Below are 23,707 nucleotides of genomic sequence, written 5' to 3'. Positions count from 1 at the left end.
CTTAATACAATATCAGTAGGGGACTTCAGCACCCCACTTTGAGCAATAGATAAATCATCCAGATCAACAACAACAACAACAAATCAACAAACACTGGACTAAAACCATACATTAGACTAACTGGATCAAACATGCATTTATAGAACATGCCATCCAATAGTATCAAAATACACAATTCTTCTCAAGTGCATATGGAACACTCATAATCATATGATAATCATAAGTCATATGATAGACCACAAAAAAACGAGTCTTAGCAAATTTAATAAGATTGAAATCATACCAAGTATCTTTTACCACAATAATATTAAACTAAAAATCTATAACAGGGGAAAGCTAGAATATTTACAAATATATTGAGATTAAACAATATGCTCCTGAACAAGCTGTCAAAGAAGAAATCAAAAAGATCAAAAAACACCTTGCAGTAAATAAAAATTTAAATACAACATATCAAAGCTTACTGAATACTGCAAAAAACATTTCTAAGAAGGAAATTTACAGTGATAAATACCTACATTAAGAAACAAAAACCTGAATAAACCACCTCACTTTACACCTCATGGAACTAGAGAAAGAACTAAGCCCAAAGTTAGCAGAAAGAAGGAAATAACAAAGATCAGAGCAGAAATAACAAAAACAAGAAAAATGATAGAAAAGATCAAGATAGGGACACTTGGGTGGCTCAGCTGGTTAAATGTCCACTCTTGGTTTTGGCTCAGGTCATGATCTCATGAGTGGTAGGATCAAGCCCCACACTGGGCTCTATGCTCAGTGGGGAATCTGCTTGAGATTCTCTCCCTCTGCCCCTCGCCCCCCATTTGCACACACACACTTTCTCAAAAAAATAAATCTTTCAAAATATATACTAAAAAAAAAGATCAACACAAGACCTAGTTTTTTGAAAAGATAAACAAAACTGCCACACTTCCTGATTTCAAACTACATTACAAAGCTATCGTAATTAAAATAGTATGGTACAGCATAAAAAGAGACTCACAGGTCAAAGGAATAGAATCAAGAGCCAGAAATAAATCCACACATATATGGGCAATTAACTGATGGCAAAGGAGACAAGAATATACAATAGGGAAAGGAGAATATCTTCAATTAATAGTGTTGGAAAAACTAGATAGTCACACACACAAAAGAATGAAACTGGACCTCTATCTTACACCATACATAAAAATCAATTCAAAATTAATTAAAAACTGAAAACGTAAGACCTGAAGCCATATAACTCCCAGAAGAAAACAGGGCGGTGAGCTCATTAACATCAGTTTTGGCAATGATTTTTTGTAATTAATACCAAAACAAAGGTCACAAAAGCACAAGGAGCAAGTGAGACTACAGCAAACTGAGTACAGAACAGGCAAAGCTAGGTGGAGAGAGGCAGGCAGGGGACTACTAACAAGGCTCACAGAAATCCCAGATGTGGAGAAATGTTATAGACGAGATATTAACCAGGGAGAAGGGAACACCTTCTTTGTTCTACATAGGACATTCTCATGATATTTACCAATCCACCATGTTGGTTCTAAATATAGACAGGATATTCTCATGATACTTACAAATCCACCATGTATTGACAAGAAATTTACCAAGTTCCCTGGTCAATTTTCTATAAAAGACTGACCATAACAGCCCTCAGTGGCAACCCATTTGGACCCTTCTCCCTGTAGAGAGCTTTTTTCTTTCCTTTCTATTCTAACCTTCACTTAATAAACCTTCACTTCACTTCACCCTTTTGTGTCCACGAGATTCATTCTTCAACTTTGTGAGACAAGAACCCTGCAACAAAACTGAAAAGCTTCTGCACGGCAAATGAACCCATCACCAAGATGAAAAGGCAATACATGGAATGGCAGAAAATATTTACAAACCATATATCTAATAAGGGGTTAATATCCAAAATATATAAAGAACATACAATTCAACAGAAAACTTTTTTTTTATAATGATTTTTTATTATATTATGTTAGTCACCATACAGTACATCCCCGGTTTCCGATGTAAGGCTCGGTGATTCATTAGTTGTGTATAACACCCAGTGCACCATGCAATACATGCCCTCCTTACTACCCATCACCGGCCTATCCCATTCCCCCACCCACCTCCCCTCTGTAGCCCCTAGTTTGTTTCTCATAGTCCATAGTCTCTCATGTTTCATTCCCCCTTCTGATTACCCCCCCTTTCTTTATCCCTTTCTTCCCCTACTGATCATTCTAGTTCTTATGTTCCATAGATGAGAGAAATCATATGATAGTTGTCTTTCTCTGCTTGACTTATTTCACTTAGCATTATCTCCTCCAGTGCCGTCCATGTTGTAGCAAATGTTGAGAACTCGTTCTTTCTGATAGCTGAGTAATATTCCATTGTATATATGGACCACAACTTCTTAATCCAGTCATCTGTTGAAGGGCATCTCGGCTCCTTCCACGAGTTAGCTATTGTGGACATTGCTGCTATGAACATTGGTGTGCATATGGCTCTTCTCTTTACTACGTCTGTATCTTTGGGGTAAACACCCAGTAGTGCAATGGCTGGATCATAGGGTAGCTCAATTTTTAACTTTTTAAGGGACCTCCACACTGTTTTCCAGAGTGGCTGTACCAACTTGCATTCCCACCAACAATGTAGGAGGGATCCCCTTTCTCCACATCCTCTCCAACATTTGTTGTTTCTTGCCTTGTCTATTTTTGCCATTCTAACTGGCGTAAGGTGGTATCTCAGTGTGGTTTTGATTTGAATTTCCTTGATGGCTAATGATTTTGAACATTTTTTCATGTGTCTGTTGGCCATTTGTATGTCTTCATTGGAAAAGTGTCTGTTCATATCTTCTGCCCATTTTTTGATTTGTTTATTTGTTTCTCATGTATTGAGTCTGAGAAGTTCTTTGTAGATCTTGGATACCAGTCCTTTATCTGTAGTGTCATTTGCAAATATATTCTCCCATTCCGTGGGCTGCCTCTTAGTTTTTCTGACTGTTTCCTTGGCTGTGCAGAAACTTTTAATCTTGATGAAGTCCCATAAATTCATTTTATCTTTTGTTTCTCTTGCCTTTGGGGATGTATCATGAAAAAGGTTGCTTTGGCCGATGTCGTAGAGGTTGTTGCCTATGTTCTCCTCTAGAATTTTGATGGATTCCTGTCTCACATCGAGGACTTTCATCCATTTGGAGTTTATTTTTGTGTATGGTGTGAGATAGTGGTCAAGTTTCATTCTTTTGCATGTAACTGTCCAATTTTCCCAGCACCATTTATTGAAGAGACTGTCTTTTTCCCACTGGATGTTTTTTCCTGCTTTATCAAAGATTAGTTGCCCAAAGAGCTGAGGGTCCATTTCTGGGCTCTCTATTCTGTTCCATTGGTCTATGTGTCTGTTTTTGTGCCAGTACCATGCTGTCTTTGTGATCACAGCTTTGTAGTACAGCTCGAAATCCGGCATTGTGATGCCCCCAGCTTTGTTTTTCCTTTTCAACAGTTCCTTGGCAATTCGGGGCCTTTTCTGGTTCCATACAAATTTAAGGACTATTTGTTCCAGTTCCTTGAAAAATGTCCTCGGTATTTTGATCGGGATAGCATTGAAAGTGTAGATTGCTCTGGGTAGCATGGACATTTTAACTATGTTAATTCTTCCAATCCGTGAGCATGGAATATCTTTCCATCTTTTTATGTCTTCCTCAATGTCTTTCAAGAGTGATTTATAGTTTCTAGAATATAGGTCCTTTACGTCTCTGGTTAAGTTAATTCCAAGGTAACGTATGGTTTTTGGTGCTATTGTAAATGGGATGGATTCCCTAATTTCTCTTTCTTCGGTCTCGTTATTCGTGTACAGAAATGCAACTGATTTCTCAGCATTGATTTTGTATCCCGCCACGTTACTGAATTGCTCTATAACTTCTAATAGTTTGGGAGTGGCTTCTTTTGCGTTTTCCATATAGAGTATCATGTCATCTGCGAAGAGAGACATTTTGACTTCTTCTTTGCCGATTTGAATACCTTTGATCCCTTTTTGTCGTCTGATTGCTGTTGCAAGGACTTCTAGTACTATGTTGAATAATAGTGGCGAGAGTGGGCATCCTTGTCGTGTTCCTGATCTTAAGGGAAAGGCTTCCAGCTTTTCCCCATTGAGAATAATATTTGCAGTAGGCTTTTCATAGATGGCTTTTATGAGATTGAGAAATGTACCTTCTATTCCTACACTCTGAAGGGTTTTAATCAGGAAAGGATGCTGTATTTTGTCAAATGCTTTTTCGGCATCGATTGAGAGGATCATATGGTTCCTGAGTCTTTTCTTGTTGATATGATGTATCACGCTGATTGATTTGCGAATATTGAACCACGCTTGCATCCCAGGTATGAATCCCACTTGATCGTGATGGATAATCCTTTTAATGAACTGTTGGATTCTATTAGCAAGTACCTTGTTGAGGATTTTGGCGTCCATATTCATTAGGGAAATCGGTCTGTAATTCTCCTTTTTGAGGGGGTCTTTGCCTGGTTTGGGGATCAAGGTAATATTGGCCTCATAGAATGAGTTTGGTAGCTTTCCTTCTGCTTCTATTTTTTGAAATAGCTTTAGGAGAATAGGTATTATTTCTTCTTTGAATGTTTGGTAGAATTCCCCAGGAAAACCGTCCAGGCCTGGAGTTTTGTTATTTGGAAGGTTGTTTATCACTGACTCAATTAACAGAAAACTTTCTATTAAAAAATGTGCAGAGGGGGTCCCTGGGTAGCTCAGTTGGTTAAGCATCTGACTCTTGATCTCAACTCAAGTCTTGATGTTGGGGTAGTAGTTCAAGCTCCATGTTGGGCTCTGTGCTGGGCGTGGAGCCTACTTTAAAAAAAACCTGGGCAGAGGAACTGAATAGACATTTTTCCAAAGCAGACATACACATGGCCAACTGGTACATGAAAAGGAGTGCAACATTGATGAGGGAATACAAGGCTGGCAGAAGCCGACACCCTGCAACTCCCCCTCCCCCCCATGTATGCAACATTCCTCAGCACTCCTGGCTGCCCTAAAACTAAGGAAAGGACCTGCAGCTCATTGACTGGGACACACTGATAGTGTAAACAGCCTTGGCTTGACAATAGCAGGGCCTCCAATATCCTGCGAGTCTTCTTTGACATATGATAGTAGCAGCAGCTCATTGATAAGGACACAGTGATAGTGTGGACAGCCTTGGCTTGACAGTGGTGGGGCCTCCAGTGTCCTGCGAGTCTCCTTTGACATATGAAAGTGCTTTCTCAGCCTCCCCTTTTCCTCACCTCCCCCAACCCCATGGTATATAATCAGCCACCTCTTACAACCTGGGGCAGCAGCTCTTTCTGCCCACGGGTCCTGTCCCCGTGCTTTAATAAACCACCAATTTTGCCCCAAAGACGCCTCAAGAATTCTTTCTTGGTCGTCGGCTCCGGACTCCACCCCACTGAACTTCACTTATGTTCTACGACTTCATCAACATCATTAATCGTTAGGGAAATGTAAATTAAAACCACAATGAGATATCACCTCACACCCATCAGAATGATTATTATCAGAAAATAAAAAGCACTAATAACAAATGTTACAAGAATGTAGAGAAAAGATAACCCCTGAGCACTCTTGATGGTAATGTAAATTGGTGCAGCCACTGTGGAAAATACTATGGAGGATTCTCAAAAATTCAAAAATAGAACTGCCATATGATCCAGCTATTCCACTTATGGGTATTGATGCTCAGGAAACAAAATCATATCTCAAAAAGATACGTGCACCCCCATGTTCAGTGCAACACTACTGCAATAGCCAAGACATGGAAACAACCTAAGTGTCCACTGACAGATGAATGGATGAAGAAAATATACATACAGACAGGAATATTATTGAGCCACAAAAAAAGAGAAATCCTGCCATTTGCAAGTATATGGATGGACCTTGAGGGCATTATGCTAAGTGAAGTAAGTCAGAAGGAGAAAGACAAATACTGTATGACCTCATTTACACGTGAGATCTTTAAATTTAAAAAAAAAAAAAAAAAAAACACCAGGGAGTGACCAACAGCCTGCAGAGCAACATGCCTAAGTCTTATAGTAACTACTGCAACACATACTTCATCCATGACTCTCCATCTGTCAGAAAAACACAGTACAGTGGTAGGAAACACAAAGAGAACATGAAAAACTACTATCAGACACAGATGGAAGAGCAGGCTCTGAGCCTGATCAACAAAACAACTGCAAAATTTCAATTAAAAAAAATGCTACATTTTCAACATTTCAACTGCTACATTTCAGGATACCTCTTAGGCAGTTCTCTGTCCCTCCGCCTGTAGGAGCAATGATCCCACTTCTCCCCAGTCTCCTGGGTCCTCCTCACACTGGTATGATGCCAACACCCAAAGGGGGGGGTCCTTCATAATGCCAATGATGGACCCTCCTCCTCCCGGGATGATGCCAGTGTACCTGCTCTTGGAATGAGGCCACCTCTGGGAAGCCACATGCCAATGACGCCTGGGCCCCCAGTGATGAGACCTCCTCCCACCCCAGATTGGTACCCACTTGGCAAGGAATGACTCAATCAGACACATAAGGAGAGATGGGAACCTCTTTATATCCATTTTATATTACTTGTTCTACTTCACCAAGAGACCATGGTGCTGTGACTTTGGGTGTTTTCTAACAGCATGACAAGGAAGACTTGCTCCCCCTTCCCATCAAAGAATAGTTTTTGCAGGGGAGTTAGCAGGACGCTCCCCCCCCCCCCGAAAAAAGCACTTTTCATTTGTATTGTGAAATGTGAAAATAAAATTGTCAACTGTTTTAGTTCAAAAAAACAACACTTAAATACAGTCAACAGATTGGTAGTTGCAGGGGGTGGGGAGGTTGGAGAGAAGTGGGTGCAAATGGGTGAAGATGGTAAAAAGGTATAAGTTTCTAGCTGTAAGACAAGTTAAGTGCTAGAGTATAATGTACATGCAGCATGGTGACTATAGTTAACAACAGCATATTGTACATTTGAATGTTGCTAAGACAATAGACCTTAGAAGTTCTCATTATAAGAAAAAAAAGTAACTATGCATGCTGATGGATGTTAACTAGATTTACTGTGTTAATAATTCTACAATATAGACATATATCAAATCGTTATGTTGTATACCTAAAGCTAATACAATGTTTTGTCAATAATATATCAATAAAGTTAATTTTTAAAAATAAATTGATAGAAATCATTGGGAAAACAATTTAGTACTAATTAAAATAGCCAAAAAATGAATGAAATCTTTACACACAATATTCTCACTTATAATTTTTCATAAAACAACTCATTATGGTAGTAAAGTAGGCAAAAACTGTGAAATAAACTATATAAAATTACTAGCCTGTATCATTCTCTCATAATAGAACACATTATATAGTAATTACTGCATTTTCAAAACTAATATGGAAATTTTTACACCATTTATAAACATTAAAAAAATCAGATACCAAGAATAAATCAAAGATCCCTGTACAGTAAACTATAAAACATATAAAAATGACCACAGGAAGATTGTGGAGTAGGAAGCACCTACCATCTTGCCACCTAGACAACAGCCACAGTGGCAGAATCTGTCTGATATAATTATTTTGGAATTTCAGAGTCTATTAAAGGCTGCAACTACTAGTCAAAAGGTTCAACAGTAAACTGCAGTTAATTTCAGTCAATTTGAGCTCCAAAGGTGGTAGTAGTGACCCAGTCACCTACCCCTAAGAACAAAGCAAGCAACAAAGCCCAAGTTCCTAAAATAGTCTGCACAGCTTACAATTACCAAGGTAAGCAAGAAGGACCTTATTCTACAAATATCGGGAATCTGTACTCTGATCACCGATGGCTGTTTCTGCTCATGGATGAGCAGACATAGAGAAAGGCAGCCATTGTTGCAACAACCACCACCAATATTGCAACACTTTTCCCATCCAGCTAAAACGACTTCCAGGAGACTAGCACCTATTTTGTTTTATTCCCCTCCCCTTCATTTTTCCCATTTTCTCCTTTTGGGAACTAAATATTTAAGGATTGCAGTATTAGAAAATAAAAACACACACAAGGGAATTCAAAAAGTCACAAAAATTACTAGGGGAGAGGCATAAGCTCAGAAAAGACCTGGGAAGATCTTATGTTCACACATCAAGCTGATATTTGGAACAGAGACAATTAAAAACAACAATTAAAAAGCAACAATTAAAAAGCAATAATTAAAAAAAAAAAGAAGGAAAGAAGAAAAGAAACAGCAAACCCTTGGGGAGGAGAAGAATCTGATCTCCAGACTTACCATAAGATTCAAGTGTTGTGTTTTCAACAACACAAATCACAAGGCATACAAACAAACAGGAAACCATGGATGATTCAAAGAGAAAAAACAATAAACCAAAAGAACATGTGCCTGGGAAAAAATCGAGAAAGCAGACTCAATAGACAAAGACATTATAACTGTCTTAAAGATTCTCAAAAAGCTGAAAGAAAAGTCTTGGACAAAGTCAAGAAAATTATCTATGGGTAAATGAAAATATCAAGAGATGAAATATATTAATAAATCAAAAGGAAATTCTGGAGCTAAAAAGTATAATAACTAAAATGAAAAATTCATGGGGCACCTGGCTGGGTCAGTTGTGAGAGCATGCAACTCTTGATTTTGGGTTCATGAGTTCAAGCCACATGTCGGGTACAGATATTACTTAAATATTAAAAAAATAATAAGACAAAATAAAATGAAAAATTCATTACAGGGACTCAAAAGCAGATTTTAACAGGCAGAAGAAATAGTCCATCATCAGTCCTGGATTTAGGAAAGGGAAAAGAAATAAAGAAAGATAACTTGAAGATATGATCATGGAAATTATCAAATCTGAGGGACCAAAAATTTTGAGAAAAGTCAACAGAACCTAAGGGACCTGTGGGACACCAAAAAGTGGACCAATATGTGCAACACTGGTACCTCAGAAAGAAAAAAAATAAAGGAGCAGAGAAATTACTGAAATAAATAATCACCAAAAAATTTCCGAATTTGTTGAAGGACATGAATATTAACATCCAAGAAGCCCAAGGGACTACAAGCAGATTAAACTCAATGAGACCTATACCAAGAAAAGTTAATAATCAAGTTGTCAGAAGACAAAGGCAAAGAGAGACTCTGAAAGGTACCAAGAAAGAAGGAACTCCTCACATACCAATGATACTCCATGAGATTTCTCATCAGTAATCATGGTGGCCAGAAAGCATGGGGTTGGTATATTCAAAGTACTGAAGGAAAAAACTGTCAACCAGAAATCCTATATCTGGCAAAACTATTCTTTTCCCAGTTCCTTAAGTTATAAAGTTAGGTTGATGATTTGAGATATTTCTTCTTTTGTAATGTAAACATCTACAGCCATATATTTCTCCTTTAGCACTGCTTTTGCTGCATCCCATGTTTTCATTTTCATTAATTCCTAAGCATTTTTTAATTTCCTTGTGATTTCTTCTTAGACCCACTGGTTGCTTTAAGTGTGTTAATTTCCACCAATTTTTGAGTTTTCCAGTTTTCCTTCCATTAATGATTTCTAACTTCATACCATATGGTCAGAGAAGAATTGGAGAAAATATTTGAAAATCATATTTCTGATAAGTTATTAATATTCAGAATATAAAGAGAACTCCTACTTTTACTCAAAAGTAAAACACAATGTGATTCATCAAAGAGCAAACAACTTGAATAGACATTTCTCCAAAGAAGATATGTGAATGGCCAAAAAGCACACGAAAAGATGTTCAGCATCACTAATCATTAGGGAAATACATATCAAAACCACAATGAGATATCACATCACACCCATTAGGATGGCTATTATGAAAGAAAAAAAAAGAAAATAAGTTTTAACATGGATGTGGAGAAATTGGGACCTTTATGCACTGTTAATGGCAATGTAAAATGGTACAGCTGCTATAGAAAACAGTAGAGTGGTTCCTCAAAAAGTTCCTAACAGAATTACCAAATGATCCAGAAATCCCACTTTTGGGGTAGATATGCAAAAGAACTGAAAGCAGAGATAGAGAGACTTGCACACCAATGTTCGTAACGGTGTTATTCACAATAGCCAAAAGATGAAAGCAACCCAACCACCCAAAGACATTCATATACCAGACTAGACAGGCAAAAAAGGAATCAGAACTTCAATTAGGAAAGTAATCTTTAGACAGTTGTTCTGAATCTGATATCTCATATAAATCACCACAAATTAAAACACCACTTAACTAACCTATTTCTATACTTAGGACTGACGAGGTGTTTCCAAGGATAAAATAACATAATTTACAAAATAAAAATTTAAATTTATATACTACAGAAGATACTATAAACAAAGTAAAATTGACAAATAGGAAACTTGAAAAAATTTTTGCAACACATATAACAAAGAGTTAAATACCTTTAATAAGAGTTCTTACAAGTCAATAAGAAACAGATGGAACACTCCAATACATAAAAGACTAAGAGAAAACTCACATAAATACAAAATCCATCTTCACCAAAAATAAAAAATGACTGAAATGGAATTTCAGGTAAACAGTTATATTTCTTTTTGCCAGCAGATTATCAAAATTTCTTTCAATGATAACATTTAATTCTGGTGAAAATATAAAAGAATGACACTATAAGAATTTATAAAAATAAATACACAAACTTACTGTAGCAATGCTATACAAACAAAAAATGAAAAGTATCCTAAATGTCCACTCGTAAGGAAGCACATATTTATAAAAGTAGATACATCTCTATGTATTGGTTGGCAAACTATCAAATTACAAGAGAAAAGCAAATTTTCTCATTTACTCTCCAGCATACCTAGGCATTATGTTATTTTACAGATGAGGTAAACTGAGGCATAGAGAAAGAAGTTAAGCAAATAGACTAATATTCAACACCATACTATATAAGTTAGCACAAGTATAGCATTTATCACAGTGTAATATCATAATAAGCTGTAATAAATATTAGTTAAAAGTTTTTAAAAAGTAATAGAAAGCTTAATAAATATCTGTATTTTCAAATAATAAGTTACCATCTAGAAAAAACAAATATGCTACTTCAAAGAGACCATTTTAATTCAAATTTCCTTTTCACCCTTGGTGTTTTCTTATCATTACTTTATTTTCGGCATAAAACACAGTATTTTTTTTCCTGCATAAATTCAAGTTGTCATTATAGTCAATAATAACAGTTCTGAACACTAAAGATAGGCTAAGGCTAAAATAAGACATTTAGCTTTTATAAAACATTTTTCCAGAGGTTTCATCAGGGGCATAAGTGCTATATTTTCAAAGAAAACTTCCTCATTTTCAGTCATATCCCCCATTCTCCTACTCACCAATTTTTGTTAATTGACATTATATCTTTGTAACAAAGAGCTGGCATATTTACCACATTCTTCGCAATAAGACAATAACAATAATGTCAGAATATCATGTCTCCTCAAAAGATCTAAATAATTTCTATTTACTCTTCCTGATTTTAAGATAGGCAGGCTGGGAGGAGGCTGGTTACAACAAAAGTCCCACCCTTGAGCCTACCTTGTGTTTATGCTATAATCAGTTTTAATCAGGCACATCTACTGAAGTCATGGTATGGCCATACTTGCAATTTATTTCCATGGGGCACTCTGGATTCTCCTCAAAATGAATTCATTTTAAGGGAAGAGAGAACCAAAGCTTGGTTTAAGGAGTGTAGTACTCCTCCTTAAACCAAATGGTAATACTAGTATGGCTGCGACAATTGCCTTGACAGCACTGGTAATAGTAACAGGGGTAGCAGTGATCTCAGGATCAGGTACTGGCATCCTACCCATAGAAGACTTCAGGAGTATCAACTACAGCACCAGTAATGGTATTTTTGATAGCAGCATCAATAAGAGAAACACAAAAATAATGACTACCACTTATTAATCACTATGTATTAATTACTAAGTTTCTGGCATTATATTAAGAACTTTACATAGTTACATCCTTAATCTGCACAATAATCTTATAAGATGTGTGTTACTACCCCTGTTTTAAAGATAAAATAAGTAACTTGCCCAAGGTAAATCAGCAAGTTTGCAATACTGCTAAGATCTGAATCCAGACGTCTGGCTCCAAAGTCTATGCCTATTTTAAATGTAACAATCAAAAAAATTACCACCAAGAGAATGAATTTTCAGAGCCCACATCAACTACCACCTGGAAATTTCGTAACCATTTAGAAAGGAAAGCTAGCATTCTCACTGAACGGATTTTAAGAACACCCAGAAATTTTAGAACTATTATTAAATCTTGGCCCCAAATTGGTAAAAAGCCTGTACAGTACAGATTACAATTTGATAGTTCCATAGAATCCTCACAATAATGCTATTTTTCATAACAGAATGAATGTGCACTGATATCTTTTGAATTCCATGATGACAGTTCATAATAAGTGTTTTCTATAGAAAGTATCATCAATAACATTTTTATTTGTATGATACTTTATGTGCACAAAGAATTCTCACATGTGATATTTAACTAAAAGAGATAATAAACAATTTTGTGATGTGAAAAGGTCATTCAAAGGTCATTTCTCTTCTTACAACTGAGAAAACCAAAACTCAAGATTAAATGACACGAACATTAACCCAAGTGTACAAAATTAAAATATGTATTGGGCTAAGCACTGGGTATAAATGCAATTAAGACATGCTGTCTCTCCTTAAGGAGCTCGTGGTCTAGTAGAGGAGGCAGAAGTAAATACCTATAGTACGAACTGATAAATGCATTTCTAACATCTCTAATTGCACATTAATTTATATATTAAATACATTAGTAACTGAATAATGCCACTGAAACTCAGTTCTTCTTGCAAATTTAGAAAAAGTCAAAACTGTCAATGATAATTCACTAAGTAGAAGTGATGTGAAGCATAAAATACTCTCCAAAGGGAGAAAATTTTGTAAAATTTGTACATTCATATCAAATAAACAGTTTATAAAGCTAAAGTGTGTTAGAAATGTAAGAAATTTATTATAAATCTTTAAAAAGGCAGCTATAAATGCTCTTTAACGTAATTAGGCTTACAAGAGAAATACAAAACAGAAGCTACCTGTGGATGATTCAGACAAATAAAAAAATAAACAAGAATAGACCAATAATTTTTCAGTCAGATCAAAACTATTTATTGTACTGGCTGAAGTCAGAAAATTAAAAAGAGAAGTTCATAGCAAATGAAAGTTAAAAGATTTAGTAGTACTTACTAACTCACACCCCTTAGTTTTTTCCCACAATTTCTTTTTTATTTACAGTCCCCACATGAGCTCCCAGAGCTTAAAACAAAAGCAACTTCAGATTTCCATTTCTCTTACTGGCTCAGTAAGCTATAGTTGTTAATAGAATTCAGCTATCTCAAACCATTTTTGTGAGGAATACATTCAGCCATTCATTCAGCAAATAGTTCCTGAGTACTAAGTGCCAAATATAGTTCTAGAATCTAGACATAAAAACAGTGAATGCAACAAGATGGAGAGATAGACGAATAGATGGACAGACTGAGAGGTTGGCCAGACAGATAAATAGGACAGAGGAGGAGGAACGGAAAAATGTCAGAGGAATAGATTTCAATTATATCAAATAAATTGAAACACTGAAATAGGTAACTCAATTTTCATTAATACTCTGCATTTATTTTCCCAAAACATAAGTAGAGTGTACTTTTTGAAACTAATTATTAGCCACAGACTGCTGGTTCCAACAGCCATCTCAAGCCACCAGGGGACAAAAGTCATACTAGCCATCAGAGCACATTTGCCTCACTTTTCGCAAAAACGCATCTAGGGGGGGAAGAATAGAGGCTCATTAGAATAAGTAAATATTTATTTTGAGTAAAGTTACCACTAAACATACCTTTCAGTTAAAAAGGAGCTCTTGTGAGGATTTAGATTTTGACAAGATTCTAGGCTGCCATCAGATGATGAAGAAAGCTGCTCTGATTGCAAGTTGTCTGCATCACCCAAACTGGCCTCAGTTACAGATGAGGTCTTTATGTATTTTCTTCCTAACTCCGTTCCCAGGACATTCGTCAATATAACTCTGGGTATCCTGTCACACAAAATAACAAACACTGTACTGTACTGAAGTTTGCAGTAAAAAATGTATTCTAGGAAGTTGACTTTTCAAACATTTTCATCTTAGCACAAGTAAGCTATTACAACTATATCACTCTAGAAATCAACCCGTAAATACGTTGTATGAACACATTCTTTTTATATTTCTACAAGTACTTGTGTCTTACAAATCGGCACAGATTAGCCTGCCACAATAATGGTTTGACTGTACTATTGGATGCTATTGGGGTGCTTAAAATTTTAACCAACTTTTCTCAAAAATTCTTTCTTTTCCAGTATCAAAAACATAGATTACTACAAACTCAAGAAATCGTTATTCTTCTCATTCAACAGAAAAGTTATTGATAAATACAGACTTGTAATTGGCAAATGAGAAATGCTAAATCCAACAGGAAAGAAATCATTCAGAATGCATCTGTGGTAATGATAGATTCCAAAAGTGAAAAAGCACACATACCGGTGGTAATATATATGCTTTATATAACAGCAAAGGGAAGAGCCAAGAAATCAAATGTCTAGAAAATTAAAGTGTAATTTTAAAGCTCCAAATTTTTTTAAATTGGTGGGGTTCACATTACATGTACTATTAAAAGCCTGATATCTTCTTAAACAGAAGAGAATAAATATAATCTCTTTTTGGTGGGTCAATTGTTATTAAGAACAACTGATCTACTTTGCCACACTGCAATGATGCCCTAAAGCAATTATTTGGCCCTGAACTGACCAACCCAAACCAAATTACTGTAATGTTTTTAGTTCTTGTTACTGTATTTTTTAAGTTTTCCTATCTCCTCTTCATCAGATATTCTCCTTGACTGTTATCAATATGTCACTTGCAGCACTTTACTAATCCTTTGTGCGAGACAAGAGAAAACACTTAGAAATGGCCCGAGTACTTCTGTCCAAATGAAACTTGAGCTTCCCCGTACTTTGTTACATTGGATGTAGTACCTAAAGGTTTTCCCTTATTTTTACCACATAGAGGCATTATGTTCTTTTCACACTATGTTCCAGACAGCACGGAATTTTAGATCTTAGGAAAACTTTAAAATAATTTTAGTCTGCTCTTTATTTTAAACATGAAGAACTCAAAGCTCAGAAAAGTTAAATGGCTGAAGGTATAACTCTTCCTAGTAGAAGAACCTGGACCTATTATCTTTTGGCTTCCTTATTTGATTCCATTACATGTATCCTTAATACTAAGTTGCCAAAGGATCCAGATAACTGAGCTTTTCTATAGATACTGCAGGAAATCCTTGAAAATATGCATTTCCAGCACAACCACCACAAAAAAAGTATTGCAGTGATTAAGTGGTATATATGATGTAAAAGCAAAGGCTAGTCATAAACACAACTCCCTAAACTCAGAGTTTGAGTGAAGAAAGAAGGGGAAGGAAATCTGTCACCTAATACAACCACTAATTGTGAGGAAGGGAAGACAGAGATATTCCTCTACCTTTTCATATGATTTAAATCTCTAAGGATCCTAGTTATTATTGTCTGCTTTGTGTATTTGATGCCTGACAGAAACCTCCTTAAAATCCTCGATTTCATGTGGGAATGGAGGCAATGTAGGACCAGCAAGGAGTCTCAAGATTTCTTTTATCTGACCTCACACTAGAAATTGCTATGAAATAAATCGCTAAAAAAACTTCAGCTATAGTTCAAAGAAAACTCATTTGTGTTTCTCAATACTTTAGGGAAAATACAGAAATATTAGCAGAGATAATTTTATTCAGGTTAGAATTATCTCTTTCCAAATAAATACCTTAATGTAAATAAGTTTTACTTACTTTTAAGATATGAGAGCATCCGATATATTGATAACTCATTTTAAAAATTGATAATATATACTCTTTTAATGGTCCCCTATGATTACTGAAATCTAAAATGTAGCCTATAATAAAAATAATCTAAAAACTGTAGTATTTCAGTAAAGAGGAAATTTAGGGCACAGAAGGAGACACACCAAAGAAATGTCAGCTCTCATTTAGTATCTGTTTAAATGCCTAACTACAATATGTTCAAGTATGTTTTAAAATGTTGAGTCCCTAAAAAAAAGCTCTCTCTCCAAATAGGAGAGATGGAGTCCATAAAAGATTACTTTTGTACAAAGTGTTGAAGAGAATAATCAACAATAACAAAAAGTACAAATAACAGCAAGCAAATGGCAAATTTTAAAGATTAGAATTCTCTTCTCAATAATAAATGATCACCGTATTCTTACAGAGTTTATTTTGCCACTAGATTTAAAGAAAGCAAAAGGCAAAGAAGATATGAAAAAAGAACCATGGAGGATAAATAAGACCTTTTAAGTTAAACAAATAGCTGAAAGTCTTTCCTAAGAGAGAAAAATATCAAAATTGACCCAAAAGCCATTTTAAGATTATATACCAAACTGCAGTAGAACATGCATCTCTAAAGCCCAAGAACCCTAAGGAGCCTTTTAAGCTATCAAAAGGTTCAAGGCACTATCTCATAAGCGGTATATCTTTCAGTGAGATAGCACTCTATCACAATGTAAACAAAATGCCACAAGAAAAAATTTAAAAGTAAGTAGAATATTTAAAGGTCAATAATTTAGATATCATAGGAAATATGTAAAAAAGTCCAATTCCTGCTTCACTTATGAAAAAAGTTAAATTTCAGAAGAGTGAAAAGCACTGTGGTACAGGAATTAAGAACAATGACTCCAGAGTCAGACAAAAATAGGGCCAGGTTCTGATCAGCACCTAATAATATAACTTAGTCAAGTTATTTACCATAATTTTTCCTCTTGGCATTGATCTTCTCATCTCTAAAATTAGGAGAAAATCTACCTTACAAAGTTGTTAAGATGAAATGAGATATTAGATGTAAAGCAGTTAGTACAAGTCCTGGCACATAGTAAGTACATAGTAAAAGGAAACTCGCTTTAATTTTCTTATTATTGAAGTCTTCCTCAAAGTTATAAATTATCCTTTCAAATGGTACTTAATTGTCCTAATTTATTATACTCTGCAATCCTGATGAAAACATCTTATTAGAAAAGTACATAACTAAATAGTTAGCAATGCCTATAGTACACCAAGATCTTCATAACACATGGCCATAGCCAAAACATCTTTCATGAACTATCTGCAGCTCATGTAATCTGGGTACCTTGAAGAAACAGAGCTCTTTGTGAGAGCCTTACAGAATACAAATCTATAAACTGATGACTACGTTCATAATACCTAAGCTATCTTCTTATAGTATACAACTATATAAGTTAGTACTGCCATGGAAATTTCATGGCTAGTGAAAATTTCAAAAGATTCTGAATTTTCACAAGAAATATATAAAGGTGCATACTTCATTTTTCACACTAACTCAAAATGGAAGAAAGGACTGAAAACCTGTCATTTCACAGTCTATTCAATTTTTTTCCTCAGTATGTAAGTGGTAACAGTAAGTAAAATAAAATGGCATTTATTTAAGATCATTTACTAATACTATGAAATCACATTTCAAAATATAATATGCTAAACCAAAGTAGAAACAAATTTTGTAATGCAGTGAGAAGCAGAAAGTATACTGGCCTGAGAATTAATGCCATTTATTGATTGTTTCTCTGCATGGCTATTTTCTCCAATTCTTAATTTTTTCAATTATAAATCGTGGAATCCTTGCCTGCATAGGTAGCAAGGTAAATGTAAGATTCAAATAATTTAATAAATGAGAAAAATTGGTAGCTCTTAATATAAACTTCGTGTTAAAAGCAAATTTTTAAAGAGATGCAACCCTTGTTGAAAGACAACATAATTATATCTGGTAATAAAGCTATAATACAGCAAGCAAAAAAATTACAATACTAAGTTAGTTTTCATTTTGTTGTCATCTAGATGAACACCTTTCTAAAACTACACTGTGACATTTTAATAGGGTTCTCATAAATCCATTCTTTTCTCAGGTGATGTAATTCAAAAACATACTTTCTAAATCAGTTTCTTAAGCTATGTAGAGAAAACAATTTTTTTTTTTTTTTAAAGATTTTATTTATTTATTCAACAGAGATAGAGACAGCCAGCGAGAGAGGGAACACAAGCAGGGGGAGTAGGAGAGGAAGAAGCAGGCTCATAGCGGAGGAGCCTGATGTGGGGCTCGATCCCATAATGCCGGGATCACGCCCTGGGCCGAAGGCAGACGCCCAACCGCTGTGCCATCCAGGCGCCCCGAGAAAACAATTTTAATTGCTGAAGAATTCTTAAAAGTGATTCATAGATTGTCTAAATTTGCTCTTTTCTTTTACTAAGCTAAATTTTAAGTGAATAAATTATCACTCAACTGAAATTATACTGGCTTAAAGAAATCTTAAGGTGACAGGAATACTGTAAGTATCCAAAAAGTCTTACCATCACAGTATCTAAATTATATAATTTTTTAAAACTTCGAACATGTGTAAATTTAAGAGGAAAATGAATACATATAATTAGAGATGTTCCAAGAACTGGGAACTAACTTTTCTTAATGGAATATGGGTACACTGTCTCCATATTTCTCTAATAATCTCCTGGTGCCAACTGATGAAAAGAATAGAAAGACAGTTTATCTTCTTAAAAGCCTTGTATATGTGTCCCACTAGGTTCTTTCCTGCCTAATGACCAAGGTTTATAAATGTCCCAAAGTTATCTCTCAGGAAAATAGATGTGAATCACATATGGAAATAAAATGTACACTAAAATATTGTTTACTTATTTAACAGAAATTTGTGCATTCCACATACTGCTAGTCTGATATTTCTAAAACTCTTGACCCTTTTCTTCATTATTTAAGAAGATGAATTTGGATTATGTTTTCTGTTTTTCTTCTCAATGTTATCCAGAAATTAAAAGGCTAAAATGCCCCAACATAAAAGGCAACATATCCATTTTAGATCCTAAAATGCAAATAAAACTTCTAAAAAATGTCATTTTGGTGACTGAATGAGTAATTCTGGTTTACTTAATAGTTAAATTTTAATATGAAATTAAAAACCAAAAATAAATTTCCCCCTTTTCATCTCTCTGAAATAATGAAATCCTAGCTAAGTAAAAATGAAAATAAGACAAAAAACATCAAGTCAATGTTAAGCAAAGACTGAAGAAAGAATAAGTCTCCTATTCCACATAGCAAGTCCCATACAGAAAACATTACCCAAACCCATACCCTAAACTGTTTTCTTACTTGAAGCTTGTAATATCTCTTTTCCTGGTTGTCACCGAAATTACAGAGCAAATAACTGGTTCTAATGGATGAAAATACATTTCAATCAAAGAGACAGGAGATGTAACTCTGCTAAGAAGCAGCCTCTTCCTTGAATTCAGAAAAAATTGATTGAGCATTCAGTTATGCACCCAGCAATGTGCTAGGTATTAGTATCAGAGTAAAAATAATAAAATGTAGTCACTGCCCTTGTGAAGCTTATTGTCAGGGAGGCAGAGAAACTAAATATCATAATATAGTGTGATAAGTGCCACAATATATGACCAGGCTGCTTAACAGGACAAAAAACAGGATTAAACACAAATTAGGGCATGGAATCAAGGAAGATGTCCTAAAAAGATGGCATATGAGTTCAATGCTAAAGACTAAAAGATGTCGGTAAAAGGGAAAAGCAGAATTGTTTCCAAAATAAAAGAACAAACAGCATGAGCTCTGAGGTATAAAACAGAACTATATATTCACTGAGCTACCACTAGTTCCCTAGAGACTAAAGCTCGGTTATGAATGTGGAGTAGACAGAGAGAAAGCTAGAGACAGGCAAAGGTGAGATCATTAAGGACCTTCTATCCTAAGCTAAGGAGTTTGAGCTTTATCCTGAAGGTTATGAGGAGCCACAGAAAGATAGATGTTAAACTAGAGAGCAAAAAGTAACGTCTGCCTTTCAGAATGAATAATGTAGCAACAGTATAGAGAAATAATCAAGAAAAACAGCACAAAACACAGGAAGCCCAATACTATTATAGTAATAAAGGCACAAAGTTATCAGCGCTTGACTGGGGCAGTGGCAATAAAAATGGAGAAGAGATCACTTCAAGACAGATTTAGGAGACAAAAATAACTACACATGAAAAACTACTGGATATAAAGGATAAGAAAGAAAGAGGAGTCATACACTCATACCGAGAAGGGATAAAGAAATAGAAATACTTAAGATAATGCATTCACTTTGGAACAAGTTCAATTTAGGACCCCTGGAGCTCACAGAAAAAGTCTGGACTAGCTGGTAGTTCACCCCAGGAAGTGAAAGGAAAACACAGAGAGAGAGAGAGAGAGAGAGAGTAAAAACCAAATTAGAATCTTATTGGGACTTTTCATACTGTATTTCAGTTTCATGAACACATAATCCAGCCCCTACCTGAATGACTCAAAGATTTAGGGTGCCTTAGTCAGTTAAATTTGTATCAGGTATGATCTAATAAGGAAATTCGTTTTACTTAGCTTTGTGTTCTGGTCTTTTTTCAAAGAACTGTCCTCCTTTAAAATTAATGTACAGATATCTTGACAGAGTTCTACTTTTATTTTTTAAATAATTGTGTGGAAAGTTAGCAGTTTTTATCTGGACTTAGCTTAAAGGACTTATATACTAACATTCAGATTACAGACCATATAACCAAAGTACTACACCTAGCTAATGACAAGTTATTCTAATTGAAAGCAAAGTACTTCCCTTGAAACGTATTCATTTAAGTGTTAAACTGTAAATGATACATTAAAAATATTATGTTACAGATCACAAATTCCCAGAGCTAATTCCAAACTCCATACACAATTCCTTTAAAAAATATAAAACAAAATTGGTCTTATTTTCTAAATTAAACTGTATATATATTATTAAAAACCTGGAGGTAATATTTCAATATCACCTCCTTTTTAAAAAAAAAATGCATGCAAAATAGAAGAAAGCTCACAAAATCAAAAGTAGTAAGGGCTTAGATTAAATAATATTTAATAGGTATGCTAAAGAGGCAGAAAATAAAAAATGAACTATTAATTCTGTAAACTCTGTCAAGACATAAATAGATAAATATATACCTTTATTTTCTCCATCTTTAGCATACTTTTTATATGTTATTTAATCTAGATCCTTATCTAGCCATATATGTATCTTCATTTTATATCATAAATGAATCCCTAAAAATATATATATGTGAATCAAATTATAAAGTGAGTTTAATGTACTAATGATACTTTGCTTTAAAAATAATTTTATGTCAACTTACTTAATGAAGTGCAAAACTATCATTAACTTTGTAAATTGAGATTGTCAGCTTTAAGATCTGCTTTAGAGTGGGGCACACCTGTATATGCAGATTTTCTTAAAAATCATTTCCAACAATCTTAACAATTTTAAGATTATTGGACTTCTACTATTTCAAATGTGGTAGGTTGAACAAAATCAATACTGAACAACATACCTTTTAGATAAATTAAGGCTTTGGTGAAGAGGTTCTAATTTTTGACATGTCTCTAGGCTGTCAACAGATGTCGAAGGCAATGAGTCTGATTGCACCTTGTTGGCATCACATAAATTAGCATCGTTTCTAGGTAGGGTCTTTCTGAATTTTCGTCCTAAATCCGTCCATAGGACATTCGTCAACACAACTTTGAGTTGCCTGTTACACACATAAATAATTAATACATAAAGTACTAAACATTGTATAACACATGAAGTAATCACAAACTATACCAAAATAAAACCTCCAGAAATTCTCAATTTCAGTTCTTCAATCAATTAACTAGAGTAATAAATAAGTAAAATACTTGCTTAATCATTCTCAAATATATATTAAAAAGTAAAGTCTATTTTACTTCAATTGGAATTTTCTTCAGAATTCTGTCTGGCATACTACAACCGTGGCCACACACATGTCTGTATAGCTGTTGGGATTCATGATAACCCATCTGCACCTATTTATACTTTTACTGAAACAACAATACACATCTACATAACTCACCACAAGAAGCAACCACTTTCTGCACTATAATAGTGTTTTTAATATTTTTTGATTAGGAAAGCATTATTAAAAGTAAAAGTGAGGGCACCTTGGTGGTTCAGTCAGTTAAGCATCTGACTCTTGATTTTGCCTCAGGTCATGATCTTAGGGTCATGGAATCAAGCCCGCATGGGGCTCCACACTCAGTGCAAGTCTGTTTGAGATACTCTCAGTCTTCCTCTGCCCCTCACCCCGCTCGCATGTGCTAATGCTCTCTCTCCCTACAAATAAATAAAAGCTTAAAAACTAAAGGTGAAATACTACATCATCTACAGCCTTAATAAGTCTACATAGTCTATGTCTTCATAGTCTTAAGATACAAGCTTAATTTTACCTAATTTCTACAAATAGGTCAATTTAAAACATTTACTTTTACTGTACCTACACCCTTTTCAAAAGTAAAACTGATAAATGCAAGCAGCTTCAGCTTTTTGCCTCATTACATTTTGGCCATAACTCATTCAATACATCTTTCACTGATAATACTTAAAGAACAATGTTCTGTTCTGGAACCAGAGAATAATTCTTGCAGTAGTGTGGACAGGCTACCAAATGGACTCAAGACAATGTCAAATGAGAAATATCTGAAAGAATTGGAAATGTTTAATCAGAAGAGTGTCTTTTCTCCTCTCTGGAACTGTTTTAGGCATTGTTTCTTTAACAAATGTTTTAGGCACTGTTTATTTAACAAATGTAGGAATATTAAAAAACAGGAGCGCCTGGCTGGCTCAGCTGGTGGAATAGGCACCTCTTGATCTCAGGGTTTTGAGTTTGAGACCCACTGGGTATAGAGATTACTTAAAAATTGTAAAAAAGAGAGAAAGAAAGAAAGAAAGAAAGAAAGAAAGAAAGAAAGAAAGAAAGAAAGAAAAGAAAAAAAAGAAAAAAGAAAAGAAGGAAGGAAAGAGAAAGAAAGAAAGAAAGAAAGAAAGAAAGAAAGAAAGAAAGAAAAAGAATATTAAGAAAGAGAAAGCAAAGTGATCATATATTTTAAAGATAAAACAGATCTTGGGGTGCCTGGCTGGCTCAGTTGGTAAAGCATGCGACTCCCGATTTTGGGGTCATGAGTTCAAGCCCCATGTTGGGCCTAGACCTTACTTAAAAAAAAAATAAAATAAAAGATAAACTAGGTCTCAAAGACATCGCTTGTTTGCAGCTGCCACTTTGGGCTATCTTCAGACCATCTGGAAGGAGGCAGTATAAGTCTTCAGGAAAAGCTCCATAGAATACACTGAAACTCCAAATGTTTTGAGTTTAAAAAATTGTTTTTTAATCTACAGGTTTTAGAATTATCATTAAATAATAAAGAGATGAGTGACAGGTCTATGAATAAATAATAATAATTCATTCTTCATTCAACAAATACTTACCAAATACCTTCTAGCAAAACCACTAGCAGAATCTAGAGATTCAGCAACAAACCAGATGCTTACAGTGCCTGCCTTCATGGAGCTTACATTCCAGAAAAGAATTACACAGTTAATTACTTTATTACAATTGTGATAGGTGATATGCAGTTAAAGTACAGATACTTCACTTCTTCTGAACTAGGTCAAGGAAGGTTTTACCTAGGATATGACC

General features: G+C 34.9%; 1 protein-coding gene across 4 annotated transcripts in view; it reads right to left on the bottom strand.

Annotated features, from left to right (window-relative positions):
* The window catches only part of SENP7 (SUMO specific peptidase 7), a 142,641-nt gene that overhangs the window by 43,394 nt on the left and 75,540 nt on the right, over window positions 1-23,707 (bottom strand). The window contains exons 5-6 of one of the 4 annotated variants that reach the window (XM_026492361.4): window positions 21,548-21,745; window positions 13,909-14,103 (exon numbers count right to left, since the gene is read on the bottom strand). The exons of 1 other annotated variant lie outside the window; for it this stretch is intronic. In XM_026492361.4, the coding sequence (XP_026348146.2) occupies window positions 13,909-14,103; window positions 21,548-21,745 (393 nt within the window). The remainder of the gene's footprint in view (window positions 1-13,908; window positions 14,104-21,547; window positions 21,746-23,707) is intronic. 2 more of the 4 variants (XM_048215235.2, XM_048215234.2) reach the window with 2 other exon arrangements.

The sequence above is a fragment of the Ursus arctos genome, unplaced genomic scaffold, assembly GCF_023065955.2.
Source record: "Ursus arctos isolate Adak ecotype North America unplaced genomic scaffold, UrsArc2.0 scaffold_4, whole genome shotgun sequence".
Classification (NCBI taxonomy): Eukaryota; Metazoa; Chordata; class Mammalia; order Carnivora; family Ursidae; genus Ursus; species Ursus arctos.
The sequence above is the reverse complement of the archived record's forward strand: the minus strand, read 5'-3'. Positions and strand labels throughout refer to the sequence as shown.